General features: G+C 49.3%; 8 protein-coding genes across 8 annotated transcripts; 4 read left to right on the top strand and 4 right to left on the bottom strand.

The window, feature by feature from the left end:
* Positions 1 to 247: 247 nt before the first annotated feature.
* Positions 248 to 3,922, bottom strand: ONS95_002312 (uncharacterized protein). The gene is made up of 3 exons (XM_058495564.1): positions 3,554 to 3,922; positions 2,595 to 3,490; positions 248 to 2,542 (listed from the first exon to the last, which is right to left on the bottom strand). The coding sequence occupies exons 1-3, from the start codon at positions 3,888 to 3,890 to the stop codon at positions 1,013 to 1,015; spliced, it is 2,763 nt and encodes a 920-aa protein (XP_058354292.1). The 5' UTR covers positions 3,891 to 3,922; the 3' UTR covers positions 248 to 1,012.
* A 2,484-nt stretch (positions 3,923 to 6,406) lies between these two features.
* Positions 6,407 to 8,224, top strand: ONS95_002313 (uncharacterized protein; the record flags this gene model as incomplete). The annotated part of the gene is made up of 3 exons (XM_058495565.1): positions 6,407 to 6,428; positions 6,507 to 7,181; positions 7,290 to 8,224. 3 exons carry the CDS (start codon positions 6,407 to 6,409, stop codon positions 8,222 to 8,224), a joined length of 1,632 nt encoding a protein of 543 aa, XP_058354293.1.
* Positions 8,225 to 9,103: 879 nt separating this feature from the next.
* Positions 9,104 to 11,636, top strand: ONS95_002314 (uncharacterized protein). Its single transcript, XM_058495566.1, has 4 exons — positions 9,104 to 9,458; positions 9,580 to 9,736; positions 9,785 to 10,937; positions 10,993 to 11,636. Exons 1-4 carry the CDS (start codon positions 9,388 to 9,390, stop codon positions 11,415 to 11,417), a joined length of 1,806 nt encoding a protein of 601 aa, XP_058354294.1. The 5' UTR covers positions 9,104 to 9,387; the 3' UTR covers positions 11,418 to 11,636.
* On the top strand, positions 11,637 to 14,775 carry ONS95_002315 (uncharacterized protein). The gene has a single exon (XM_058495567.1). It carries the CDS (start codon positions 12,616 to 12,618, stop codon positions 14,725 to 14,727), a length of 2,112 nt encoding a protein of 703 aa, XP_058354295.1. The 5' UTR covers positions 11,637 to 12,615; the 3' UTR covers positions 14,728 to 14,775.
* Positions 14,776 to 15,575: 800 nt separating this feature from the next.
* ONS95_002316 (uncharacterized protein) lies at positions 15,576 to 16,018 on the bottom strand (the record flags this gene model as incomplete). Its single annotated transcript, XM_058495568.1, has 2 exons — positions 15,576 to 15,833; positions 15,884 to 16,018. The coding sequence occupies 2 exons, from the start codon at positions 16,016 to 16,018 to the stop codon at positions 15,576 to 15,578; spliced, it is 393 nt and encodes a 130-aa protein (XP_058354296.1).
* A 1,324-nt stretch (positions 16,019 to 17,342) lies between these two features.
* Positions 17,343 to 18,912, bottom strand: TIM9 (protein transporter tim9). The gene is made up of 4 exons (XM_058495569.1): positions 18,821 to 18,912; positions 18,246 to 18,704; positions 18,120 to 18,189; positions 17,343 to 17,824 (listed from the first exon to the last, which is right to left on the bottom strand). The coding sequence occupies exons 2-4, from the start codon at positions 18,515 to 18,517 to the stop codon at positions 17,630 to 17,632; spliced, it is 537 nt and encodes a 178-aa protein (XP_058354297.1). The 5' UTR covers positions 18,518 to 18,704; positions 18,821 to 18,912; the 3' UTR covers positions 17,343 to 17,629.
* Positions 18,698 to 24,305, top strand: ONS95_002318 (uncharacterized protein). The gene is made up of 5 exons (XM_058495570.1): positions 18,698 to 19,345; positions 19,468 to 20,272; positions 20,807 to 20,962; positions 21,028 to 24,052; positions 24,104 to 24,305. Exons 2-4 carry the CDS (start codon positions 20,104 to 20,106, stop codon positions 23,070 to 23,072), a joined length of 2,370 nt encoding a protein of 789 aa, XP_058354298.1. The 5' UTR covers positions 18,698 to 19,345; positions 19,468 to 20,103; the 3' UTR covers positions 23,073 to 24,052; positions 24,104 to 24,305.
* On the bottom strand, positions 24,174 to 26,816 carry ONS95_002319 (uncharacterized protein; the record flags this gene model as incomplete). The annotated part of the gene is made up of 9 exons (XM_058495571.1): positions 24,174 to 24,760; positions 24,900 to 24,963; positions 25,053 to 25,267; positions 25,322 to 25,622; positions 25,671 to 26,097; positions 26,149 to 26,465; positions 26,535 to 26,624; positions 26,678 to 26,697; positions 26,750 to 26,816. 9 exons carry the CDS (start codon positions 26,814 to 26,816, stop codon positions 24,174 to 24,176), a joined length of 2,088 nt encoding a protein of 695 aa, XP_058354299.1.
* Positions 26,817 to 27,175: the final 359 nt, after the last annotated feature.

The raw sequence follows: 27,175 nt of genomic DNA on the forward strand, positions 1-27,175 counted from the left end.
GTCTCCCCAGTCTACAAGTTTTGCAAGCCTTGCAGTCCATGCCCTGTCTCTCACATGTGTCTCGTATGTACGTAGGTAGGTCAAAACCTACGCATCGCCACAACTTAAGCGAAATTCTCACAATGGGAAGTTGTCCAGTCCAGTTTCTGGGTCTATTTACAAACATTCAGAGCGTTGGCCTTTTCCTGAAATTTGATATGGCAAGGCATGTCACTGTATGCAAATGCGGGGCAAAATTTGTTTGTTTGTTTGTATGTTTGTTCATTTGTGCATCTACCTTTCAACTTGCTCAATCACTCAACTATGCAACGTCACATTTGCAGATCCGAACTGCCTCTGTGCCTGCCTCCCAAGCTCCATCCTACATGAGCAATGGGAGCGAATCACGATCCCCGCCCCCAGCCCATCCAACCACTAACTGTGCCCTACTACCACAAGTCCGTGCATGCAGACTTTCATTCAATAAAACCCCTGCCTCCCTCCCTGCAGCTAATCAAGAGCAAAGAAAAGCAACGTGAATCAATCCTGACCCCCTTCATTTCAGTTCATACGCCATGTCCCATCCCCTTCCATCCGTTCCAATATGTATGCCAGTTCCGACGCCTTGCTGGGTATTGTACGACAAAGCCATGCATGCCACGATAATCGCCAATCCATGAATGATGTGATGCGCAAAAAGGTTCAACAACCCCCGAAAAGGAAAATGAAAAGGAAACGCTAAATCCAGTGTAAGAAGCAAAAAGAAAACGATATGAACAGCAGGCAGGTATACGTGACGTTGCGGCGTGAGTCGATATATCTGCTGCTGGAGAGTGTACAGAGAAAGCAATAGAGGCTAGCTGTAGGCAGGCTTAAACCAGGCCTAAAGGTTTGTTCCCAGCATAATCTGCTGGACCAAATCAATGAAGTCGCCGACGTCTTTGAATGTCCTGCCCAGACTGGATGGTTGGATTAAAGCTTCGAGAAAGATACCAGATCGTCTCTTATGCGTACCCAGAAACCAAAGGGTTTATCATTGATAGGCATCATAGCCACCAGGAGCTGGATCGGCCAGTAGAGAATTGACCGTGATCTTACGTTCTCCCGGCTGTGTATTTGCAGATCCCGTGCCGTAGAAGTTGTTGTTATTAGTCGAAGAGTGCGGAAAATTCATATATGTGTTGCTCTGATACAACGGCGCCAAGTCCGTAGGCATGTGAATAGTATTATGGTTTATGTTGGATGATTGAAATTGTGTTGATCCGTCCAAGAAGGAGTTTCCAAGTGAGGCAGTAGAGAACATGTTCGCGTGCAGGCTAGAGCCTGCAGTTCTCCCGTAGCTGTTGTTCGCTCCGTAGTTTGAGTAAAAAGGGCCAAACATGCCACTCGACGACATCATGCTGCTAGCCCGATCTGCCATGAAGGCTTGCATGTCAACCTGGTCATATCGCTGAGGACCAATTCCGGGCAATTGATTTTGCTGACTATTATAAGGTTGGCTGGCTTCCCTGCTGGGCAAGTTGGTGGAAGGCTGGGTATCTTGGGACTTATCGCCTCGGATAGTGGCAATATCATCGTCGTTCTCAGCGCCTTCACCTCTTTCAAGTCGGCGCTTCTCAGCACTGTCCTCCCACTCCTTCTCGATTTTCGGCTTCAAGGTTTGCCAACCTCTCTCGGTCCCCGCGTCTCGGAAAATACGAGTGGCAGCTTTGAAAGCTTTAGTCTCGGTGATGAAGGTTGCAGGAATATCGGGAATTTCCTCAGAAGCACGCTTGAGGAACAGCTCTCTGCGACCTTCTCTGTTCTTGTTGTATGGCTGGGCATCTTCCTGACGCTTCTTGCGAATAGCTCCTTCGATCTTGAGGACTCTCTGCATATGCTCGTCATTCTTCGCCTTCCTCTCATCCAAGAAATCCGACTGTTGTTGCGCTGCCTCGGCCTCCTTCTGCTGATGTTCGGTTCTCGCGCTAGCATTCTCTGCGGCAGACTTGTTCGGATCGTCTTTGAAAGGCAGTAGCTTGAAAGCCTGGTACTCCTCGATAATCTTATCGACCTCGCTCTTGATATAGTACTTATATATCCGTGGCGCTGTGCTTGGACGAGCCTCCAGGTTCTCAATATAATCATGGGCTTTCATAAATGAGTCGTGCATACCGATAGGAATACATTCGAGGAGCTTCGTGAGAATCTGGCGCTGTGGGAAATCATGCTGCCGAGCCTTGAGTATCCGATCCTCACGCTCGATCTTATTTTGCCAGCACTTCGTACACCATCTCTTCGCCCAAGACCAATGCGTTCTGGAAGCCTTCTTGTCGGTACATCCTGGTTCCAAACATCCCTTTCCTCCCAATAGATCTGTATACTGCCTCTCAGTGAGTCCCATCGTCTTGGCAATCGGCATGTTGACCCCAAAGTTTTCCATTCGTTGGTTGACAAAGAGCGAATCGTAACCATCGACCATCTCCTTAAAAGCTCTGTTCCAGAGACGGACCTTCTTGAGAAAATGCGGCGGGGAAAACTCGAGAATGCGCATCCACAGATCGTCGGACAGCTTTTGGCATGCCTAGATCGACGGTTAGGCTTATCTTAAATGCAATTTAACAAGGACAACATACTGGTATAGGCTTCACTTCCTTCTCCTTTGGCACACGCTTTACCTTACCGGCAGGTTTATCCGTCTTCTGTCTCTTCACCCGTGGGACACCATCAGCCTTTGGCTTCCTCTTCTTTCCAACTTTTGGTTCCATGGCGGTGTTGGTACTTTGCGCTTTGAAGAGAGGGTGGTCGACACCAGGGTGGGGGCTGATTAATACAGGAGAATGAGCTGCGTGGGAGGTCGATATATGTGTAGATGTTTGAGAAACTCCTTGAGAGGGCCTATTGCCGATTGCTATTGCCCGCTCAACTGCAACTGGCTCCGATTTGCTATTATTGTTGGGTGCTTTATTGACGGGAAGGAAGTTCTTGATGTTATTAGGAAGTCGACTCTGAAAATTAGAGGAAGTACTGTTGTATGGCTGATTTCGGGAAGATGACATTGCTTGTACTGATGTGAAGTATCCCCCATTTACCATCTTTGTCTGCGAATTGTTTGACCCCTGACTCGTTTGGAATTGCGCAGCAAAGGATGCGGCCTGATCGAGTCTCAGCGGCTCGTTCTCTGGATTCGGTAAGTTCGACATTTGCGTGTGTCTTCCACTGGACTGTCGAGACATGGGCTGTGGTGTGTTCGTTGAAGAGCGGCCGGAAGGAGATTCAACATGGTAAGGGGATTCTGTGCCATGGAAGGACGAGCCCGATGGCTTGGACGACGATGACACCTCCATACCGGACATAGTCTGAACCGGGGGCAGTTGCATACGTTGGTGTGAAGAGTAAGATGCGTTTGGTCTATTAGAAGTGTAATAGTTGGCGGAGGAGTTGGCTATTGATGTTTGGGCATTGAAAGGGGGCATTGTAAGCGACTGTTGCGGGCGAGAGCGTTCGAAATGGGAAGAGAGTGACGAAGCAGCTGAGAGAGGATCAGTTCGTAATTCGTCGGAATAATTCGTTTTCCATCTTGTGGACAGCTTACCTCCTGCCATGGTGCCGCCCCTGTTGCCATACAGACTACTTGTTGCAGCGCCATTCCCAACAGAGCCTGTTACCGTATTGTCTGACTCGCTGAAGGCCAGGATCTCTTTTAGCAGATTCGCAACCTCAGGGCTCGAGTCGAAGAGCGTCGGAGAAACCGAAGAGAAATTGTCACCGGCGGTTTGTAGGTTCTGGCTCTGCGAGGCTTGAATGAAGTGACCGACGATATATCGGGCTGTGCGCAGACCTGCTGGATGCGAGAAGACCTTGCGAAGGTCCAGGGGCGTGCTGTCGTCGGAAGCGGCCTGTTCAGGGAGAACAGAGCCATCGGAGGACATAATTGTCAAAGAGATAGGGAGTGAGTGTGGTTTGTAGAAATTGTGGTGGTCGTGGTGCGTATTCGCCCCGCCCCAGGACGGACTTGACGTACGGTCGTCCCCCTTCTCATGTAATGTTGTCGGATCGGAAACCCTTTGCCCGCCTGGAAATAATGATCGTGAGAGAATCAGCAGTGTGTGTGAGGAGTCCGATGCTGGGCTACTCTGTGTGCGTGGTCGTGGTCGGGGTATCTTGTCGTGAGTGTTAGGCGTATCGTGGGATTGAAAAAGAGAGTGAGGCTGGTGGATTGTTGTGAGAATTGCAGGAATTTGACGATGAGGAGAGGAGAAGAGACGGGTCGTGAAGTGCAGTGAGTGCAGTGCACTGCAGTGCGGACCCGTACAGTACAGTACGGTTACGGTACAGTGGTGCGGTGGTGGGTGTTGGCCTGGCCCGAGCATGAGCCTGAGCCTGGTCTGGTCTGGTTGTGGTTCTGGTTCTGGTTCTGGTTCTGGCTCTGGCTCTGCTTCCGGGCTGGAAACGAACGAGCGTGTGGCGTGGAGCGTCTAATGTCGAGCTGACTCTTGTGGCTCTGGCTTCTATTGACTGACCTGACCCTGACCCTGACCCTGACCCTGACCGACTTGTGCGAAAGAATCGAATGACCGTACCACCGCACCTCACCCTTGCCGGCATGGAAAGACACTGGGACCTTGGAAGTCATGACCGGCGCCTTGGAAAAGCTCGAAGAAGAGACATCAGACATCAGACATCCGACATCCACGTCCACAAGCACCAAGCAAATCAGTCCCAGAACAGGGCAGTCCAGGCATGGGCATGGCATGGCATTTTATTACACGAGTAACTAAAAACAGACCTGATCCGGCCAATCCCTGCCCATTTCTCCCGCACAGTACAGTACCAGTATAATATTGAAGAAATGGGGACGTGCACACCTGCTCCTTTCGATCACTTCGAGTAATTTCCAACGTCCTCTGTCTTTTGGAGACGACTTCTCCTCCTGCCCTGCTACCTGCTTTTCCACGATGGCCTCAAAGGTGTTATCGCCATCTACAACTCAAAGATCTGCAGCTTCTCGTTATTTCTCGGCGTGATCGGCTCATGAAAGGTGAAGTGACAGCTGCTCACTAATCCGGCATCTAGGCCGTTTGCGAGGGATTTGCGCAGTATTGGTGGCCAACGGCACGGGTATGAATGTAGCAGACATGGCAGGATGCATATCATCTAGCTACATTCTTGGATGCGTGCTTTATTGCAATATTAACCCCCGGGTAGAGCACGATCCAACGGTCAAAGTTCTCTATGATGCCCTGCAACTTGCGATTTTCCTCCGCATTCGCCATGTTAAAACCAGCCTTTCATAATAACCGGAACGGACCCTCCGCTCTCACTTTGAGGGCTGGGTACATTGCAATACCATGGCTCGACAAGAGCAGAGGTTGGAGGAGACTAGTCTCATATTCAAAGTGTGGTATCAATATTGACAGAAAAATAATCGGCCGGGACAGAGAATATTTGACTCGATTGTTGCCACACCAGACTGCCAACCGCTTGCTCAGTGCTCACAAGCACAAACTTGCAAGGAGAAATCTGCACCGGCTGACCTTATGTAAGGGTTCATCAACATCTACAAGTTCCGGTTCGTCTTGAGGTGGTCATGACTGACTGTGGGCGGGCATGTGACCAACTCACAAGCACCACCACGTCTCAGGCTGTAGGCCAGGCTCATACGTCTATATCACGTACTCTTGCTGTGACTTGCAGCCTCCGCTCCGTGATCCAGCATCCCAGAGAGGCTGCACGACTTCTCTCTCTCACCCTTTTCTCTCTCGTTATTCTATTCGCCGCTCGGTCTCTTTTCCGAACCTCTTCGGCGTGTGGCGGCACGGCAGGCCATCCGGCACAGCGGCCGCTCTCTTGAAATCTCAACGCCGATGTGGCTTGCCAACCCCACACTCTCAAATTCGTGCTTACCCAATGGCAACATATTTTCTTCCAGATCGACCCCTATATATACCTACTTCGGCATAGATCATCGTCTTCCTTGTCAAATGCTTGCTTCAGCCTTCCGTCTTCGCTTTGCCTCTTGCGGGGAAAAGCCTCGCGCTCATAGCTTTTTTAAACGAATCTTAGAGCCTTTTCGAGCTCCTTGTGCATATCTCCCTGCAGCTTAGACCTCATTCAGACAGTTTGTGGGCCATGAACCAGCTCGTGGGACAGAGACAGCCGATGACGGCGTGGAGATCGTCCAATTTTATAACCTTTTTTGTCTTCCTGCGAGCAATGAAGGAGGTCTGATTACAGGTGCAGTGGTGTGTGAGTACTATTTCATTTGTCTTCTAGCCATTCACCACTTTCTTACTTCATAAACTTTGTTCTTACCTCTGTGAGCTTTCGCGTCGTCTTTTGTCAGCTTGGATGCAACGTTGAGCTGCCTAGCACTCATCAACTATACATATAGAGGAAGAAGGTGGGCAGACAATCAGCCATCGACCCCAGTGCCTGGCAAGTCAAGATGTTTGGTTTTGGTGACAAGAGTAAGCAACTCAGGAAATCCCACTTGCCTCTGGAAGACTTCCTTCATCTACAATACTCGTACTGACACCAACCCCCAGAAAGCCAGGAGGTATCTCCCAATGGCTCAACCGTCGACGCAGAAACCGGCTTCAAAAACGAAACCAACAATTTCTACGATCCAAATATCCCTCATGGCGCAACCACGGAACGCGATGATCTTAACATCGTCTGCCCTTCACACACCACCGAGAAGGCTCTCATGCGCAAGATCGATTTCCGCGTGATTCCATTCCTCTGCGTACTGTACCTACTTGCATTCCTCGACCGAGTCAACATCGCAAATGCAAAGTCCTTTGGTCTGCAACAAGATCTCGACCTGAAACTCCTCGAATATAACACGGCGCTCACAATCTTCTTCGTACCATACATCGTGTTCGAGATCCCGTCTAATGTCCTGCTCAAGAAATTGAGCCCGAGAATCTGGTTGAGCGGCTGTATGTTCATGTTTGGCCTCGCCGCTATCTGCCAGGGTCTTGTGCATAATTATGCTGGGCTACTTGCTTGTCGGTTCTTCTTGGGTGTTTTTGAGGCAGGAATGTTCCCTGGTTGCTTTTACTTGATCGGCATGTGGTATAAGCGAAGCGAGGCACAGAGACGATACTCGTTCTTCTTCAGCAGTACGACGCTTGCTGGTGCATTTGGAGGTCTCCTTGCCTCTGCTATTGGCAAGATGGATCATCTGAGAGGCTACAGAGGATGGAGATGGATTTTCAGTGAGTATCCATCACTTCTCGGTTTTCTCGTCAGCGGGATATTGAAATTCGGGTGTCGGCGTCCTCAAATTGTCCGAACTAATAAACTGACTCGTTTCTCCAATCTAGTCCTTGAAGGTGTTCTTACATGCGTCGTCGCCCTGGCCTTCTTCTTCTGCATCCCCTCTTTCCCTGAAGACGCCAAATGGCTATCCGCCTCAGAACGCACTTACGTCAAAGCCCGTCTCCAAGCAGACCAAGGCCGCTCAGCAGCCGAGCGAAAGATAACCGTCCGCGACATCGGCCGTGTTTTCAAAGACTTCAAAGTCATCCTCGGAGGCTTCATGTACTTCGGGATGATCGTGCCCGCATACGGATACGCCTTTTTTGCGCCAGGCATTATCTCCACGTATGGATATTCACCCATCCAAACACAGCTCCATAGCGTTCCTCCCTGGGCATGTGCTTTTGGTTTCGCAATGTTCATAGCCTTCTGCTCTGATTTTACCAAACACCGCTTCGCATTCACGCTCATCCCCATCTCCATCGCTATCGCAGGCTTTAGCATCCTGATTTCCGTCCACGATAACGTGAACGTCAAATACGCTGGTCTGTTCCTCGTCGCCATGGGCGCTTACTCCGCTATGCCCGTCATAGTCTGCTGGTTCAACATGAATCTAGGCGGGCATCACCGACGCGCTGTGGGAACGGCGTGGCAAGTTGGCTTTGGAAATATTGGTGGTATCATCGCAACGTATGCGTTCTTGCCGGATGATGCGCCGAGATACAAGAAGGGATATAGTATTTGTCTTGGATTCCTGTGTTTGAGCGCGTTTAGTTGCTGTCTTTATGCGGCGGCGGTTTGGTCGCAGAATAGAGCGAGGGATAAGGCGCCTACGGATTTGAGTTTGACCGAGTATGAGAAGACTGAATTGGGTGTAAGTTCTTCCCGATCGTCACTGTTTCCAATTGTTGTCTCGCTTGGGAAGCGAGACCTTCGAAGCGAGAGTTTCGTTTCGTTACCAAAAGATTTGAATGCTGACAATTTTCGTGATAGGATATGAGCCCAGATTACCGATACTTGCTGTAATCGAAATGTGAAGCTGCCAGGGTGGAACTGCGGACTCAAGAGATGGAAGAAGAGATAGTAATACAGTTAGATCTCTGAATCATCAGATACAGATGTACCGTTGTCTAAAGAGTATATATACTGTCATATGATAACAAGAACTACCTACTCCTTGAATCAGATAAACTCTCAGCTGTTGCCCATCTTTCCTAAGACGCTGGCGGCGATTTCTTTGCATCTGCATTCAAGATAGGTTAGCCGGCGCCGGGGATCGAGTATGAGAGGCATGTGAGTGAGAAGTAGGATCCGGTTGAGGAGGACATGATTTGACTTGACGGACATTGTTTTTTGGAGACCTGGTTCGATTGCGATGAGTAGGTGAGCTTGAGTCGGGAGAGGAGCATCTCGGATTGAGACACCGGGGGAAGAAGGTCAGGAGAATTGTCGACAACTTCATGACACTGATATAAGGAAGGAAGGAATAGAAATCTAGCAGAAATGTATGCTCACTGGTGGCCATCGCATTACACTAGCCAAAACTATATATGAGTAAATAAAATAAATGCCAAACATCAAAGGAGATGAGCGCCGCCGTCAAGGCCCAAAAAAGATATTGCCAAGAGGATCCGAAGCTGCAGGCAGAAATGCATCCTCCAAAATTCACCATCACACCTGCCAAATTGCGACGTGCAACAAAAGACTCGGCTTTGTTAGAAGGTGTGACAGGAGAGGACGTGGGGGAACTTTGTTATCCCATGCATGTTCACCCCGCAATCGAGACCATCTGAGCCCTGTCACACGTGGCTTGGTGTCAGTCACCTGATAGAAACATGACTTCTCACACCCAGATAACGGCAAAAGCAACCTGGAAACAATTCAAGGTTCAGACAAGGAATCCGGCTGGCGACCCGGAACTCTCGGCCGGCAACGACGTCTCCTAATCTCATTCCCATTCCCATTCCCATTCCCGAGCCGGACGGACAGCCATCCGGATAGACCTGCCCTATCTGGATCGAGGGGTCGGTGTCCAGATGCCATTGTGATGAGAACCAGGAGCTGGTGATTGGTGCTTTTCGTCCCGTCTAGTGCGGGGTCTGGTATCAAACGACAGGACTGAAGGTGTGATAGGGAAGTCGCGCGAGTGCGTTGAGGCTTGGGATGGAAGAGAAGAGTGGGAAGTGGGATACTTTGAGTCTGTTTGTTAAGAGTGGAAAGGTTTATATGTTCAGGTGAGGATCTATTGATTGTGCACATGCGTTACTTATCTCTGTAATCTGCATTATCTTCCCTGGGTGTTGATCGCTTGTGAATTCCAGTCGATTGTCAATGTTGAACGATCTCCTTACCCAGAGTTTTACAATCGCTTTGTCGCGACGATAAGACCATCTTGTTGAGTATCACGATGCCGACTCTAGCTATGCTTGGTGAAGACAAGTTCCTCCCTGGGATCAGCAACCAGTTTGCCTTCATCGGCGTTGCTGTCGTTGTTATCTATGCGATTTACTATGTAAGCCCTTGCCCCCCTCAAATACATCCGCCTCTCTAAACCATCCAGTTCTCCACCTCAACAGATATCCCCTATATCAAAGGCATTCCCGAGATCCCTGGCGCCATCCCTATCGCAGGCCATCTCCTCGCCTTGGGCGAAGATCATGCCACAGTTTGCGAATCCTGGTGGCGCAAATACCGAACCAGCGTATATCAAATACGTCTAGGAAACACACGTGCCGTAGTGTTCAACTCCTTTGAAGATGCGAAGCGTATGCTTATTGGCCATCAATCAGCCTGTATTGACCGTCCAACCTTGTACACCTTCCATGGTATTATCAGCAGCACGCAAGGCTTCACGATCGGAAGTAGTCCATGGGATGAGAGTTGTAAGAACAAGCGGAAGGCTGCCGGCCAGGCGCTGGGCCGTGCAAAAGTCAAGGAGTACTTCGATATGTTCGATTTGGAGTCGTATTGCATTGTTCGAGACTTGGCGAGAGATTCGAAGAATGGAAGTGTCGAGATCTCGGTTCGGCCATACATTCAGCGATATGCTCTGAACACTACTCTTACTCTGTGCTATGGCATTCGCATGGACAATGTATACGACAGCATGTTGAGAGAGATCCTATATGTTGGCTCGGCTATCTCTCTCCTGAGAAGTGCAAGCGAGAACTACCAGGATTACATCCCGATCCTCAGGTACTGGCCTAACAACGAGAAGAACAGACGAAGCAAGGAGTTACGTGATAGAAGAGACAAGTACTTGAACGCTCTACTTGACCAGGTCCGGGAAATGATTCGCAAGGGGACGGACAAGCCTTGCATTTCCGCTGCCATCCTGAAGGACGAAGAAACCAAACTTTCAGGTGTAGAGGTTAGCAGTATCTGTCTCTCACTCGTATCAGGTGGATTTGAGACTATTCCCGGAACCCTCACTTCTTGCATTGGCTCTCTATCAACGCCTGCAGGTCAGATCTTCCAAGAGAAGGCCTATGCAGACATCAAGCGCCATTATCCTGATATCAGAGATGCCTGGAGGAACAGTTTCCAGGAGGAAAAGAGTCCTTACCTTAAAGCAATCATTACTGAAGCGGCGAGATTCTACACTGTCTCAGCAATGTCGCTGCCTAGGAAGACGGTCACCGATGTGATGTGGGATGGAGCGAAGATTCCGGCTAAGACTATGATCCTGATCAATGCACAGGCTGCAAATCATGGTAAGCTGCCGAGGTCACTAAACTGAGGTAAAAAAAGACTGATAAAACTTCACAGACGTCGATCATTTCGGACCCGACGCCGCAACCTTCAATCCAGAGCGCTGGCTCACCTCAGACGGCACCCTCGACCCCGCCGCCGAAAAAGCCAGCACTGGGCTCCAACACCTTTCCTTCGGTGCCGGTTCTCGAGCCTGCAGTGGGCAAATCATCGCCGTTCGCCTCCTCTACACAGCACTCATGCGTATCATCTGCAGCTACCGTATCGTAGCCAGCGAGACCGAGCCGCCGAACACGGACTATGTAGACTACAACCAGTTCAAGAGCGCACTCGTAGCAATCCCTAGAGACTTCAAAGTCCGTCTGATTCCTAGAGATGGGATGGAGGGTGCCAGTGAAGAAGGTACTTTGGACGCTTGTCTTGAAGAGGCTAGGTCGAGAACAGCGGACTATTATAAGGAAGAGGAGGGCGTGAAGATCTAGGATGTCTTGATGGCTTGATGATGATCGTGAGAAGTAAGGCTGGCTCGTGTTTTGATTGGAATTGAGATTTTGGTAACATGGTTGATTGGTTGATTCTGCAAACGCCGTAGCCTTGCATGAGGCGGTCATCGAATTGTTGGTAAATCGCCCCCAAACACCATCTTCACCAGCCAAGTTGTTCTATTACCCTAGTAAGAATGCATATTACCCCTCTTCTCCTCCTCATCACACTTACCATCTCTCTTTCTCTTTGCCTTATTTATCTCTTGCGTTTTGTTTCTCGTGTTGCAATTCCAATGTTTCGACCCCAAGCGGCGCAGCGCAGCCCAGCTGGCTCTCGACTGATATGCGAAGACAAAGCACACACACACATGAATTAGCGCGGCGCTAGAAACGCTAAATCCTCTGACGTGCAACAAAACGTCCATGAAAGGCGATCAGGGGTGTGTTAATGCTTAAGTGGTCGTGATTATCTGCGTTCTATTTTCGCGATGTGTTTGTTTCCGGACGTTGTTGACGCTGCCGGTCGCTTATCGCCAACATCCTTTTTTTTCTTTTTTGGTTGTTGGACTGCCGGACCCCCACATTTTGGGTCCCGGCGAGGGGCCCAGTTTGTTTTGACTCGGGAGTGGGCGACTCCTAGGAAGGAGAGTGGTCAGTTATCCTTGGTTGTGGAAGTGTTTGTAGTGCTTCTGGAACGCTGAGACAAGCTTTGAGAAATCGAGAGACGGCAGGTTCAGTCTAACCTTCCCTCGTCATTCTACAGCTTGACTAGCAACAAAGAAATATCTCGTCCCTAAAATAGATACCCTGCCTCCATCTCGCCTTCACATGCCAAGTAAGGAACATACAATACCTTTCTTTCAGTATTCTCGCCCGAGACGCGATGGCTCGATATTTCAGACAAAGGGGTCTACAAAGAATTATCCAAATATGGCGTTGGCATTTCCGTATAAAGACGTGGACTGGAAATGGTCGTCCAAAAGTATACCGAATTTAGTCATAAAGCTAGCTGTATCTCTGCACTGGAGATCTCCTGGCGGATCATGCTTCTTGCAATGACTTATGGCAAACACATTGTTTCTCACGCTTATATGTGCCATTTCACATCACATCATGTCATAACATAAGTGTCATTAATCAACAACAAACTATTACAACAGACCAAATACTTCGTCTATATCCAATTCACTCGATCATGTCTTTCACTACTACTACCCTGGCTCAGTCCCGGCAAGAAGCCATGAAGATCCACAACACCAACCACGATGAATCCCGAGACGGCCTCCCAAGCCTCAGCACCAGGCGTCGCTCTGCCTCCATGAAAGTCCGCACCTTCATCTCCCGTCGAATATCACAAAATTTCAACTCTCCCCCACTCCAATCACACCATGAAGAATCCAACAGCAGCCAAGAAAGGCCCATAACACTATTCCCGCGTCTTGGCAACCGAAAATCTTCCCTTAAAGATGATAAATCTGGGAACACAGACTACCAGGGGCAGATATACCGCAGTAGCAAAACGACGAGGAAAGAGGAGGGTTTCCTCTCGAGCAATGATTCAAGCGGGAGTCATCTTCCGCTCAAAATCCCAGCGGGAAGTCCGTCTTCAAGATCCAAAGGCTTTTCTCTCCCCTCGCTTAAGAATAAAAACACCTTCTCAGACCTGGTCAAGGAGAAATTACACTGGAAACCTGAACTTAGGAACGAGGATTTGAATATGGAAATGACAAAAGAAGAAGCGGAAGGGAATAGTGAGAAATTGGTTAAAGCTTATAATCTCCGCCAGGCAATGCTGGAAGGCAAAGTCGAGCGAGTTATCCCACCAGCCAGCGCCGCCGTCTCCACCGGAAGGAACCGTGGTCCTCCTCCTAGACCGACACATAACCCTTATCTCCATAACTCTCTCCCAAGCTCGATTTCGTCTCAACCTCCTGCGCCAACCATATTAGGAGCAATGGCATTCAAGCTATCAGAACCCCCTTCCTCACGCACCAGCTTCTCATCCACACGACCCACATCTCGCTCGCGGAAGACGAAATCTGCAAGTAGTAGGATTGTAAGCTTGATTGGCAATTCGGCTGATGTAATTGATGAGAAGAGGAGGGGGATACAAGGAAGGTTTAAGGAGCCGTTTGAGCATATGCCCTATCCTTCTTTCACGCTGGCGAGGCGAGTGGATGATTCTGAGAGGAAGAGCGACAGGGATAGTGATGAGAGCTTCTTTTGTATGGGGGAGAGGAAGCCGGGGCCTTTAGCAGTGGGTTTGGGAGTGGGAAGGGAAAGAGAGATGAGTGCTGGCAGAAATGGGAATGGGGTTAATACTGAGACCGGGGATGAGGTACCAGGAATGGTTGATAGAGGGCGTGGGAGAGAGTTCCATGATTTGCCGAGGCCGAAGACGAGAGGTAAGGGCTCTGAGAGGAATGACTGGAACAGATTCAGCGGATTCGACCAGGGCCGAGAACAAGATGCTCAAGTCCAGTTCAAGGAAGTCATCAAGATGTGTAAGCTCTGCGGCCATGGGAACGCAACTTCAATGCGCAGACTATGCGCAGAATGCGAGCAAGGGCTTCTACCACCCAAACCGCAACACTCTACATATCATACGCGAGACACATACTCAGACTCAGAGTACGAAGACGATATCATCCCACCCACACTACCTCTGAAGATACGCAAGAAAGTACCAGAAAAGAAGAAATCAGTAGAGTATAAGTTCGGGCCCGAAGCATATGAACAAAGAAATCCATTCGCGTCCGACGACAAAGAATCCGATAATGAATATCGGCCTGCCGTTCCTCCAAAAGACGACATCTTTTTCGGCTTCTCCAGACCGAATAAAATGTACCAACCACAGATTACCAGTGGAGATCCAACAAGACAGGGTTCACATCGTGCGAGAATTGAGGCTCATAAAGACACATTGCCAGAGCCATGGCCCAAGAACTCGATTAGAGTGGATCGAGCAAGCGGCTACGAGAGCGATTACGGAGACAGTCCTACGTACAAAGAATCTCGGTGGGACCTAGATAGATGGTCTGAACGTTTTGGAGAGGGAGCCGTGGACACCATGAAAGATATGCAGGAGGATGGGGTGCCGCTTGGGTCGAAACCTCGTGAAATTTTGAAAAGGGATCAGAAGTCCTATTCGTACTGGGAGGTCATATTTGGGGAGTATGGGCCGAGAAGTTCGACGATGGAGGGGGGAAAGGCTGGGCCTGTAGAGGAGTATTGGGTGGATGAGGGGTGTGATCTTGCAGAGATTGTGGAGGATGCTGGGATGCGGCAGAAAATGGGGAACAGTTGAAGATTACTGAAGTAGGCTTGGCTGAACAGAAGCATTTGTATAATGATCATGATACTGTTAATTCAAAGTATGGAGTTCAGATCTTGAGCATGATATCTTTGCCCGTCTAGCTACAATTACTCAGTGTTGCTAAGAACTAACCTTCGTTCGTTTAAGCGAAAGTAAATAAAACATGGCGCTGGTATGCCGTGCCAACTGTGGAATGACGAACTCAGCTCTTAACTAGATAAAAGTAGATATGAGTAAATTAATTTAATGTATTTAAAACCTGCAAACAGTGGAAGCAAATGTTAGTTCGAAATGCAAACGGCTATTCGCGTCACAGGTGTCAAAGAACAACTCCATCCTTGATTGCCATACTGGTATCGTACCTTACCATCATTGATGAAACGCCACTGTGAAGGGACTATTGATCTCCCAGAATCTGGCCATAATTCTGCAGGCTACGGATTTCCTGACACCTGACACCTTATACCTTTTACTCTCTACTCGTTACCCCACATCGAGGGCAACTCATTGCCCTGCGAGGTCGCCGCACCCATGATGAAAACCATGTGCCATGAGCGACGAGCATTGATACCCTGCGCAGATAATTCACTTAGAGGAGATAATTAGGTCTTAAAATAGTTTGATAGACTAAGTTCTAATCTGAAATATCACAGACGACGCCTTGCGAGAGCAGAGATTGGTGTGGCTGCAGTATTACCAGCAAAGATACAACTGCACTGTACAAACATCTTCAATCTTGAATCCCACTACAACCACAACCACGTCCATTTGATGAAATCTCTCAGAAATTCTCTACAGTTGTCTCCAGTCGCCTTTGTCAACAGCTTGCTGATGCCTTTTCACATCACGAAGCAAGCAGTATTGACACCCTCAGGCGCAACCCAATCCTCTTCCTGCTCATTCTTTGCATCCTTCACGGAAACGACACCCTCGCCACGCCTTCCCTTCACTCGTTCTTGTTCCTGTGCTTGTGTCGGAATAGCTTCGGTACTTCGAATACCGAGTGGTGCTGCAAGTAGTCCAGCAGCGAGGACCACAAGTGCGAGAAGGTGTTGGGTGAGGGATTTCATGGTGTGCGTTCGGAAGGAAAGCTTGGACTGAGATCGATTAACATGAATGAATGGACCCAAGTTCAATGAACACGCACGTGATGGGATGATCGGGAATTGGGCAAAGTATTTGAGATGGGTATTGAAAATGTGCTTCTATGCTTCCAATCCGCTTGTTCTCCTCGAGATATTCCGAGAAAAGCACCCGTCTTATATACACTCACAACACCCATCAAACATGTCTTATCTATCAGTACACCATCGAAAACTCCACATGCAGTGTTTCTGAATCAGGACGCATTTCCGAAGCCCACTGGAAACGCAACGAGAAGTACGGCGGTCGTGAGTCTGATTAAGGCTCCCGCCAGAACTCTCAACACATTTGAGAATTCTCGGCCATCAACACTGTTTTGGCTCTTATCCGAGACACCTATCTTCCGCTCCGAAGACAGCATTTTTAAAACACTTCCTAATATATTAAGAGACCATGGAGATACACCAATTGAAAAACACTATAACCACACTTTAGCGCACCAAGTCAGATCGTTACCGGAATGTCGTCCAATCGCGTCTACCATGCAGCGATCCGCACCAGGCAGCACATCAATGTGCTTGCTTCAACCTGTATACAGCTCGCTTTTCCCGGACCCAAAAGTGTTGGTTGCGTACTGCAGAAGTGTTGGTTTGGACCAAAGGGCTCGCTGCCGATTGGGGTGACTTTCAACGTGCCTTATGCGCGAGAGAGGCTCAGGGGCATGCAGTGTGCTGAAGAAAACCTCCTTTGGTAGCTTTTTAGCGAGAGAAACTGTTGTGGTTGCTTCTCGGGTAGACGAATGGAGCAGGTAGACGCTATGTTTAGAGACCGTGTGCAGTTTTGTGAGCGAAAGACGTACCTTTTGTCTTTGTTGATACGTGGCAATACTAACAGAGATCCGTTTCCCAAGCCTGCTTATCTTCCGATTTGCTGGAATTCGAACAGAAACAGCCAGCCGTATTGGAGCGAAAGCCTGTACAAGCAACTGCATCTCGCAGTCTGAAATAGAGCCAGTCTGGTCTAGGCTGTAGATCCGATTCTGGCCCATTATCTGGCATGGGAACGACCTGTCCCGACCGGGAAAAGGTTGATGCGTTTGCATCCTGCAGATGGCTTAAGTGTTGCCATAGATATTGGAATGGTACATGAGAGAATTTTGCTGGGCTACAAACTGCAAAATGAGACAGTAAGTGTCAAGTCGGCAAGTAAGTAAAGGAACAACAGAAGCAATCCGCTCTCGCCGATGGCCTGATTTATTGGAAGCGGTGTGGATTAAGGATACGAGATATGAAAATGCGTTCAACGGCAGACGATGGAAAAGAGGCTACATGCTGAAGCAGAAACATAAAGAATAATAGGGGCATGATGATAGGCTTGTAGATCAAGCACAAAAGGCTACAAAGCTAGAGGTTTTGAGGGGGCAAATTTGAGTAATGTAAATTATGTCAAAAAGCAAGAGGAATGAAAGGTAGGGTGGCACTTGCCGACCGTGGAAGCGTGCTTTCGTTTGAACGGTTCACAGTGTGGTAAACTCCTTGTATACCCGTACGTTGCGCTATTTTTGTAATGTCTGATGGCCGAGTCCACAGTTCCAACATCAAGAGCCAAACGAAAATCCTCTCAGGAGTTGAATCTGATCCCATTATCATAGCCGTATCCGTCTCATACACTTATTCCCATGCGACGATCATGCACGCCCCCTAGGTATCATACCATACAAGAAGCAGCGTCGTTCGCTATCGTACACTCTTCCAACACCCATCAGTGATTCCATCAAATCCTATCATCCCATCACCTGTCTTGTGAAGATCTATCTGCCCCCCGGAGGAGGTTGGCTCATCATCTGTGCTTGCTGTTCCTGGAATCTCTGCCCGATCCGCTCACTGCCCGCCATGAACTTCTGTACGCATCGTGTAACACAGCCGGTCTCGCGCTGGATGAGGGATTTGGTGGTGAAGTCGTCAACGCAAGAGTCGAAACAGTGTGATACGAGGTTGGAGAACATCTGGAAAGGCGATTGTTAGCTTGATTGTCCTGTGCTGGTTTATAGCTGCTTAGACAATGAGATGGGACGAGCAAGTCCATCACCCAGTCTACAAACCAGAGCACCGAGTAGTTTACAAGCCAGTATGGCAATCGCGACGTTTGCAGATTGACATCCAGTGCAGTTCTGAAAAACCAGTCCCTGCAGCTTCAAAAGAAGATTGGAAGGCTTTGTAGTCTTAGGATCCTTCCAACGGGGTCCTGCATTGACCAGCCACTTGTTTCCCAAAGACTCGTCCAAAGAGAGGTGCACTTACGCCCATGAATTCCTTCATCTGCTTGCGTTCCATGCGAGATTGGAACTCTCTCTGCTCTGAAGCTGAAAGTCTATTGAGGCTGTTAGCTAGCTCTTCCACCCCCTGTCCAGGTCCAGGACCACCAACCCTTCCATCTTGACTGATCTTGAGTATTCTTGCTGGTCGTAATTGGGATTGGATGGGAGTTTCCTTGTGTTTGTGTTGACTTTGGCTCCAGGTTGGTGATTTGATGAGGCTGAGATGTAGCAGCAAGCAAGCTCCTCTTTCTCAATCGATGTCACAGCTGGAGAATTTAGGCGAGTTCTTGGCACTATGTCGGAGCTAAAGTGGTTGTTTTGCCGACAAGCCGAGAGAGAGGTGGGCAAAGGCTGACAGAGGGGCATCAGCACCAATATCATCAGCCCAGCAATAACAACACCGGAAAGCTGGATAGGACCCTGGACATGACGTCTGGCCAGATCTTGGTGCCGGTGCGTGTAGCTGGTACATGCAGCAAGACCAGGGGCCGTACCCTTGGGCAAGGAGTTCCTCTAGGTAAATTACGATAATTACTGTAGGACTCCAGATCATGAGCAATACGGGTATCTAAGTAGTTATCAGCGCCATGTTTCTGCCTCTCTGCGCCATTCCCAATTCTCTCAATACCTCTGTCCTGATACTCCTGCTTCTGTAACACATTCAGTCCTATGCCCTGGACGTACCTCTCAACATAGCCACGTTTCCGCCGTTGCCCATCGTATTCCCTTGGAGGTGTACCTAGATGAAATGCAGGCACAAGACACAAAACCGTTGCGTGGTGACTCTAAATATGGAAAAGGCCGCCTCCCATTTATCGGCTGCCTTGACCTGCCAGAATGATGCTATACCAGTACTGGCATAAGGTACAGTAATGCAATAGCAGATCCATTGGTCTGGCTCACTCGGCTACTTGATGAGGGACACTTGAGGCCGTCTGGGAAGCAAGCCATAGTTGATAAGTGAATGGTCAGAAGCCACACACCAGCGATCCTCCGCCTACCTGCCCAGGAGCAGACTGCCCTCCGCATTTGCTTTGCTTTGCTTTGCTCTGCTCTGCTCTGCTTTGTCCGTGCTTGTCCAATACTGACAATACCGTGCATCCGACCAACACATTACATTATTTGGCTGGCTGCTGGATAATTATTCTTTTCCATTGCATTGAATTGCATTGCATTGCACCAGCTTGGGGGATCAGCACAATTAAGAGGGTCAGCAGGCACTCCAGATTCTTTTCTTTTGGAGGTCTGTGTCTGTTCTGCTCTGCTGCTCTGTCCTGGTGCAGTGGTGGCTCTGGACTTCAGGCCTGATAGGGCGAACTAACTCGGATTAGGTAGGATCGGATTAGGAGCCGTAGCGTGCTCTGCATCCAGCCAGCCAGCCCAGCCCAGCTCACCTCGAACATCATCATCTCGTCTCGTCTCGTCTCGTCTCTCCTCTTACCTGCTCCCTGCTACCTACCTGCTGCGACCTCACTCCCTTACTCCTTCGACCTGCACAACTGCACAAACTTCATAAATCACAACACTCGCTGCATCTGAGACAACGGTGTCGTGCACGACGCCTCCCTCGATCTCTTGTCCTGCCCTCGCCCGCACTGTCTCATCTTCGACTCTCCCTCCTGCCGCAGCGGCCTTGCATTCGAGCGCTTGCTTCACACCCCTCGGTCGCGTTGATTCTTGCGCCCAGCGATCGCAAGCCTTCAAAACACAACTCCCTGGCAGACGTCTAGCAGAACCAAAGAATCAGCGTCGCGTGCTGCATCGGATTGTTGGTCCTTGAAATCGGTCGCCGTGCGCTTCGAATTAATCCTGCGACCGAAGTTGAATTCGAGATCAGTAACCCCACGCCCAGCTTGCGCAGAACAGCACGTTGTCGAGGCCTCTTGGGCCACCGCGACTCTCTTTCCACTGGGAACCTATATAGAACCTATACTGGCAACTGGTAGATTGGGACGTTCGCTTTCAAAATGACTACAGACGCCCCAGCTTCAGGTAGCGCTCAGCAACCCTTCGCACACCCACAGCCTGCTCCTGTGAATCAACCAATACAAGCAGCATCTCCCCCAACGAAACAAAGCTTGAAGAGCTGGTGGAAGACTTTCAGCAAACCTCTGCCAAAGAATCAGGAACAAAATGGTAATACCCCATTCTCTTGGTATCCTGTCGCAAGTCCATTTCGTTCCGAGCAGAATTACTACACAGGAAGCCTTGTCCTTACTTTGCACTCCAACACGCAAGGCATGTTCAAGGAGAATCCTATGGATACAGAGACACCAATTGCAGATGGCTTTCTTGGAGATGAAGAAGTGACCCACGATATCTTGTCCTCCAGCAGGCGCTTAACACCTTTGCAACCTAACTCGTATCAATTCAATGCTCCTGGTTCTATACCCAGAAGGAGGCACTCGAGTTTCATCCCAAGCGTGGAACGTCATCTGGAGCGTAGTTTACGTGCAGAAAGACAAGACATGCTAGGAACGAATCAATCTGCAGTCTTCACAGAAGAGATGTGTGATGCGTTCGTTCCTACAGCAGATTGCTGCCATAAATCAAGTGAAGGAAGCGATAATAAGACCCCTGCCTTGAGGGGCAGACGCAAGACATCTTTCTCCAGCGCTGTCAATTTTGTGAAAATTAGGCTCCAGACAAATGCTAAAACAAAGACTACAGTTCCACCTCCTACAGGAATATTTGGAGTTCCCCTTCGTCAGAGCATTACTTATGCCAACGTAGCCATTTCATTGGTTGACGCAGAAGGACGAAGCTACATCTATGGATATGTCCCAATCGTAGTAGCTAAGTGTGGAGTGTATTTAAAGGAGAAAGGTATGAATAATGATCTTGGAGCATATACCGTCTGCTTTGTGGCTCAATTGCTGACACCTCGAAAGCCACTAATGTAGAGGGAATCTTTCGACTCAGTGGATCCGAGAAGCGAATCAAGGAACTCCGAACCATCTTCGACTCCCCAGATAGATATGGAAAGGGTTTAGACTGGGCAGGATATACAGTTCATGATGCCGCAAATGTTCTGAGAAGATATCTTAACCAGCTTCCGGAGCCGATCGTCCCACTAGATCTATACGACAGATTTCGAGAACCACTGAGAGGCTTCACTAAGCAAGCAGTGGGAGATGCTGATGGACCTCAACTTACTGAAGATTTCGATGCTGATAAAGCCATTATCACATATCAGCAACTGATCACAGAGCTGCCACCACTCAATCGCCAACTTCTGCTATACATTCTTGATTTACTAGCAGTATTTGCTTCCAAGTCAGACGAAAATCGCATGACCTCCGCAAACCTTTCTGCTATCTTCCAACCAGGCATGCTTTCTCATCCAATTCATGACATGGAGCCTGAGCAGTATCGCTTGAGTCAAGACGTCCTTATCTTTTTGATCGAGAACCAGGACCACTTTTTGATCGGCATGAGGGGTACTGCAGCAGATGAGCAAACTGTGGCTGATGTTCAGAATGGAGGAACGCCACCACCAGGAACACCGAACACACCAGGAAAGACCAAGACCGGCGTAGCAAGAACAGCATCGAATGCTAGTGTAGGCGCAGACAGTGTACGAAAGTTTGGCGGAGTACGAAGAAATGTTTCAGTGTCTTCACGTCACTCCAAGCAATCGAATGGCGCCCCAAGTCCTGCAAGCCCTGCTTATGGCCCACCTTTGACGCACTCACCCAGCGGCGGCATCCATCGAAGCAACACAGTCCCTTCAAAGCGATCTCCCGGATTACCTTCAAATCGATTGCAAAAGAATTCTGGCTCGCCGTCGCCTACAGCAGCTGCCTTTATGCCAAACTCACATTCAGCTCCTCGGGGGCTTTCGCCAGCAGCTCCAAGCTCAAAGAATCGCAGCGTCTCGCCATCAACATCTGGTGCCCCTCCAGCTGCTCTTGGAATATCAAGCCTAGCCCCTTCGACGCATGCTGCTTCCGTGACGAGTCAAGAGAGACTTCTCGGAGATCAAGTCGCCACCCCCGCAACGCCTCGGAATATCTCTAATTTATTTCAGAGGTCACCAACAAACGAGAGTGAGAAGAAGCAGCCAAACAAGCTGAGAAAGAAGCGCCTACCAGGTAGTTCGAATCCCAGCGCTCAAAGCTCTACCCAGTCCCTTAACAGTCAGGACCAAGCATCTCCTGCTCTTCATCCCACTCGTCTTGCCAACGATGTTGCAGCCCATCCACAATTAGAAAGCATCCCATCCGCGAATCCCACCTTGTCCAACACTGATGCCACACCTCCTGCTACTGATCCTCCTCAAGCTGACCCATCTGGCCACCAGTTCCCAACTAGACCGGAGGAGCTTCATCAATCATCAGACAACACATTGAAGCCCACGTCTCCAACAGGCTCTTTGAGATCCAGATCATCGTTCAATGACCAGTCAGACGCTGATCATCATGAGGATGCTGCGGCCGTTGCAGAACAGAGAGAAAAGCGATCCAGATGGAGAATATCCCGACACCACCGAGACTCTTCTCAACTGGGCAACGCCTTGACACCCAAGAAGGCCGTTGGCTCAGACAATGGTGCAGGAGCCAGTTCTAGTTCTGTCGGCAGCTCATCACGGCCTCGCAAGAGTTTCACCGGCGATACCGTTCCAACCAGCTCCGACACAACTCTCATTGGTGCACACCCTCAGTCAAGTCACGATGGTTCAGCTGCAAGTGAGGAAAAGAAAGGACCATTGGGTTGGATCAAGAATAAGATGCGTGAGAAACGAGATGAGATCAAAGAGAAGGAAGCCGAGAAGGAGCGTAACAAGAGCCCACCTGCTTCGACCGATCGCACTGCATCCGCATTTCCAACGAGAGGCAAAAGTATGGATATGAGAAGACCAGAGAACCCGGAGCGACCCGGCGAGGAGCCTTCGACGCCACATGTCCCAGACATTTCACAACACCCTCAACGGTAACCTTTAGAATGAGCTCCACTGAGCATCGAGCACGTTGGGTATTGTGAGATTACGAGTGGTTGTTACGGCCGCATTTATATTCGGAGCGATTGATTTGAAAAGTTGTGGAGTTAGCAGGGAAACATTTTGCGGAACCCCCTTCGGTATCCTGTTCAGCGCGTTTCTACAGCTGCGTATGCACATCATGATTTGTTTTCCCAAAGATCGGATACCCCGGAGACCGTTTATTTTATTCATTTTTTCAGCACACGGGTCTTCTTCTTCTTCTGACACCTACGGCGAAAGGTACCACGGTTTGAGTATATTGTAGGGTCGCTTTTGAGGTGATGTTTGTGGGATTCTGTGGCATATTTGGAACGAAACACTGGATGGATGGATCTGAGAAAGAATGGTTGGCTGGTTGATTCGCTGGTTGGTACGTGTGTGTTTGAGTATAGTCACACGCACTTGTTGGTATCTTATGTGTTCTTCCTCGAACGAATACTTCCCGAAATTGAAGGCTTTGGAATGGCCTGCTCTGCTCTAAAGATGAAGTAGCTGGGTAGTTCTGCTACGATTTTCTCGATGAGGAATGGAGACGGCACATTAGAGCTCCGTCGACTGTCTTCGAGACTATTCCCTGCAAAAAGCCGGATGGAGCTTGAGAAATGGGACGAAGCTGGCTGTTGATGGATGGACGGATGGATGTTATGCGCCACATGCATGGACAGACAGGATTTGTGACTGATGTGTGAGAGCGTTCGATTCTTGTATTTAGGTTCTGCAATAGGGGGTTTTTGCGATGGAAGTGATGTGTAGAAGTCTAATGAGAATGAAGCAAAGTCTTCAAACAATGCCTAGCCGTACGTTTTATATTGCAAGGCGCTTGTGTGTAGTCAGTATCCGACGATTAGATGTGTCCGCACTCTACGTTACCTATCCAGCACAACATACTGGATGAGCTGAAGACTTGAAGCATCAACGAGATGAGGGAGAATCCTGTCGGTCCATCACACATTACAAGTAAATACAAATATTTACACAAATACTAGGAACAAGCAGTACCCACGGATCCTGAGACGAGTAAGATGCTGATGTGGGCGTCGATCAATCATCACTCATTCATAGAAGTCCACTGCCACTCCCACCCCCACCCGGCATCTCCTCCACATTGCCAAACAACCTGAACAACGTATTCTGCCATGCATCAGAATACTCCCCATTCCCACCACCCATCCACTGCTCCCCTGCATACCCACCCATCGCAACCTGCCCGCCTACACCAACACCACTGATCCCACCATCATACCCACCTTGCATCCCACCAATACCACCACCAGAGACATTTCCACCAACACCTACGCCTACACCCATACCTGCCATCCCACCACCATTGCCATTACCACTCCCATCCCCACTAGTACCTCCCAAGCCCCCACCCCCACCTCCATCAAGACCCAAGCCAGGATTCAAATTCAAGTTCTGCCTCGCAAGGTCCATACTCCTCTGGTCGAAGATCGCCCACCCGTCATTAGCGACATTATTCGGAACCCCATCATCGAGCATAGCATCCGGTTCAGGCGCCGGGCGCGGGGTGTGCATGTTCTGGAGGGAGGACTCGAGGCGGGAGGCGAGACGGTGGCGCAGGGAGGGGGAGGGCTGGTGCGTGTATTGGAGCATGTTTAGGTGGGCTTGGATGAGGATGAAATCTGTTGGGTTGGGGAAAGGAAGAGGTTAGAGGTATGTTCTGTGACTGAAGTGGGATATTGGGAATGGAAGTTGACTTTTAGGGAGAGGAAGAGAGGAAGTTGATTGAGGAACTTGTAGTAAGAATTGAGGGAAATATACCGTCTGGTTCGCCGACTCCGCCTTCGATGCCTTGTAAGACTAGGAGCGCAGCCCAGGTTATCATCTATTTTGAATCCAGAGAATTAGCCGAGGTGGTCAGCTCGCAACATGGAGGTCAAGCGAAGGGCCAAAAAGGTATCGGATCAAACACACAACCAAGTCCCAATTCGACCATATCCCTTTATCTTCGTTCTGCAATTTCAGGGTAGCTCGAGCCGAGATGAGAAGTTCATGTCTCTCTACACTTGCTACATTGTTTGCGAAGAGATCGAAGCCCCTCGCGGGATGGTAGATGGACAGGACGAAGAGTCGATGAAGACTATATTGCCGGAAAACCATCAGGCCATCAAGATCGGCGTCGTTAGGCTCTGTTGACACTTTATTAGACAATTCTCAAGCTTCGTCGACATGCGGGACATTACTGTTCCACAGCACCAGCCAGTCATCCAGCTGCCTAGCCCACTCTCGAATCACTTTACCGTCCGCTTCTGTAAATGCTGACGGTGGTCGAACTGTGCTTTCTACTTGATCTGATGAAATGAAAGACCAGATTGTCGGTAATCCGCGACCAACGAAGTGGCTTAGCCCTATATGCATCATCTGTGTGAGGCTGTAGAATGGATCTTTGGCCGCTGATTGGAGTTGGCGGAGGGATGGGAGAGGTGCTTCTTTTGGGAGGATCGGACAAGACATGTGTAGTGAGGCATGTTCGAGATCGATTATCTGCGTACATGTAAGCTGAATCTCTTAGGACATTGAGAATATGCCTACTTGAAGCCCTGAGAACAGTCCTCGCCACTCGTGTGACCTTTCATCGATGTGGACAGGGCAGTGATCTAAAGTCAGCCTGTAACCCATTGAAATCCATAGACCTGTTGTTTCAATAAATGCCTCTGAAATGAGCCCGGCGAGGATGAGACCGAGCACATTTTGGAAAGCGTTTTGCTCTGTATTTAATTTCGCAGCTTCGCTGTTGGTGTCATGTTGCTCTGCTCGCGGAGCAGCTTGGATGGGAACCGCCAATTCGGAAATGGCACAACATGTTGCGACGAAAAACCCGGGGGCAAGAGCTGCGAATTCAGGTGAAGGAGAATGTAGAGCTGAGACGTAAAGTATAGCTGCTAGGAGTAAAGGCGTAGGTGTTGAAGATGTCTTTTTCTTGGAGAGAAAGTGCAGACCTGGCATAGTCTTGTGGAACCTGAACTTCCCATCAGTTTATTTCGCCGATAACACCTGCTGGGGAGCTTACGACAGCCAGAGCTGCTTGATAACCGCACGTGACCATATCCTTGAAGATTGAGGGGGTCGGGTAGCTAGTTTGAGATGCGCCGCTGCTGCCCAAACACCGGAAAAGGGCGATTCGGACTCGGTGTCAGGGGTTTGAAGGGACACATCGTCGTCCAAGACTGGCTGGGATGAAGGGACGATGCCGAGTAGTCCCTCAATTGCAGCCAACCGGGCCAGGACCGTCGTTGGGTCCAGCTTGGGCTCAGCTGCGTCAAGCCCCTCCTCATGAAGTGGGCGTAGGATACTGGGAACAATAAGCTCTTGAGGGATAGCGGCGGCCTGAACGATGAGATCAGCAATGATTCAGCAAAAGAAATATAAAATCGTCTGATTTTGCCTAAGACGTACATTTGCTCGAGGTTTGAAGATGCAAGGTATTTGGCTTATTCGACATCTTTTGCAGGATGATGTTCGATCTGGATCCACTTCACATTTCATCTGATATAGTTAGGTTAGGATAGAGGAAGATGTACAAGCCGGATTAATATTACCTTCTGTCGCCGACAATTAACTATCATATCCGGATTAGTGATGTCACAAATAGATCTTGGGTAATTACTTACCGCATGCTTTCGTCGGCTTTGGCCCAAAAGTTGTGACATTACTATTTCTGCTCCCACTGCTGCTCATTGTCTAGAGTCTTGTTTCATGCGCGTAGTAGTTTGGTGCCAAAAATAAGAGATCGCTTCCACGCCTAGAGTGTCAATACTCGGTGATCTGATCATTGAATCCCAGAGAACGGGGCAGGAGTGCATGTGCACTGTCCAAGGACCTATCCTAGCCCCTTTGGGTTACTGATAAGGGCGAAATAGCGGGTCTCAGCAGCATAACTTTTGCGTTGAACATGTCGGGCGAGTTATACAGTAAGTATCAAATGGCTTTGGTAACATTCAGCTCTTTGCATGACTCCATGATCCATCAAGTCCTGATCGGTACGCGAGAGCAATAGGGGATCAAGATCGGCAAACACGTTTGAAGCCGGGCGATCG

The sequence above is a fragment of the Cadophora gregata genome (assembly GCF_030347475.1).
Source record: "Cadophora gregata isolate MNR1 chromosome Unknown scaffold_11, whole genome shotgun sequence".
Taxonomy (NCBI): Eukaryota; Fungi; Ascomycota; class Leotiomycetes; order Helotiales; family Ploettnerulaceae; genus Cadophora; species Cadophora gregata.

What these genes read in the sequence shown, in the direction of transcription:
- ONS95_002312 (XM_058495564.1), bottom strand. Translation starts at nt 3,890, where the DNA reads ATGTCCTCCGATGGCTCTGTTCTCCCTGAACAGGCCGCTTCCGACGAC. An exon ending in GGGCGGCACCATGGCAGGAG is followed by an intron (nt 3,491 to 3,553) that starts GTAAGCTGTCCA and finishes ATCCTCTCTCAG; the next exon opens with CTGCTTCGTCACTCTCTTCC. An exon ending in AGGAAGTGAAGCCTATACCA is followed by an intron (nt 2,543 to 2,594) that starts GTATGTTGTCCT and finishes CCGTCGATCTAG; the next exon opens with GCATGCCAAAAGCTGTCCGA.
- ONS95_002314 (XM_058495566.1), top strand. Translation starts at nt 9,388, where the DNA reads ATGGAAGAGAAGAGTGGGAAGTGGGATACTTTGAGTCTGTTTGTTAAG. An exon ending in GGAAAGGTTTATATGTTCAG is followed by an intron (nt 9,459 to 9,579) that starts GTGAGGATCTAT and finishes CTCCTTACCCAG; the next exon opens with AGTTTTACAATCGCTTTGTC. An exon ending in TGCACAGGCTGCAAATCATG is followed by an intron (nt 10,938 to 10,992) that starts GTAAGCTGCCGA and finishes AAAACTTCACAG; the next exon opens with ACGTCGATCATTTCGGACCC.
- ONS95_002315 (XM_058495567.1), top strand. Translation starts at nt 12,616, where the DNA reads ATGTCTTTCACTACTACTACCCTGGCTCAGTCCCGGCAAGAAGCCATG.
- TIM9 (XM_058495569.1), bottom strand. Translation starts at nt 18,517, where the DNA reads ATGATATTGGTGCTGATGCCCCTCTGTCAGCCTTTGCCCACCTCTCTC. An exon ending in AGATCAGTCAAGATGGAAGG is followed by an intron (nt 18,190 to 18,245) that starts GTTGGTGGTCCT and finishes CAGCCTCAATAG; the next exon opens with ACTTTCAGCTTCAGAGCAGA. An exon ending in AGATGAAGGAATTCATGGGC is followed by an intron (nt 17,825 to 18,119) that starts GTAAGTGCACCT and finishes TCGCCTTTCCAG; the next exon opens with ATGTTCTCCAACCTCGTATC.
- ONS95_002318 (XM_058495570.1), top strand. Translation starts at nt 20,104, where the DNA reads ATGACTACAGACGCCCCAGCTTCAGGTAGCGCTCAGCAACCCTTCGCA. An exon ending in AAAGAATCAGGAACAAAATG is followed by an intron (nt 20,273 to 20,806) that starts GTAATACCCCAT and finishes CAAAGACTACAG; the next exon opens with TTCCACCTCCTACAGGAATA. An exon ending in AGTGTATTTAAAGGAGAAAG is followed by an intron (nt 20,963 to 21,027) that starts GTATGAATAATG and finishes ACACCTCGAAAG; the next exon opens with CCACTAATGTAGAGGGAATC.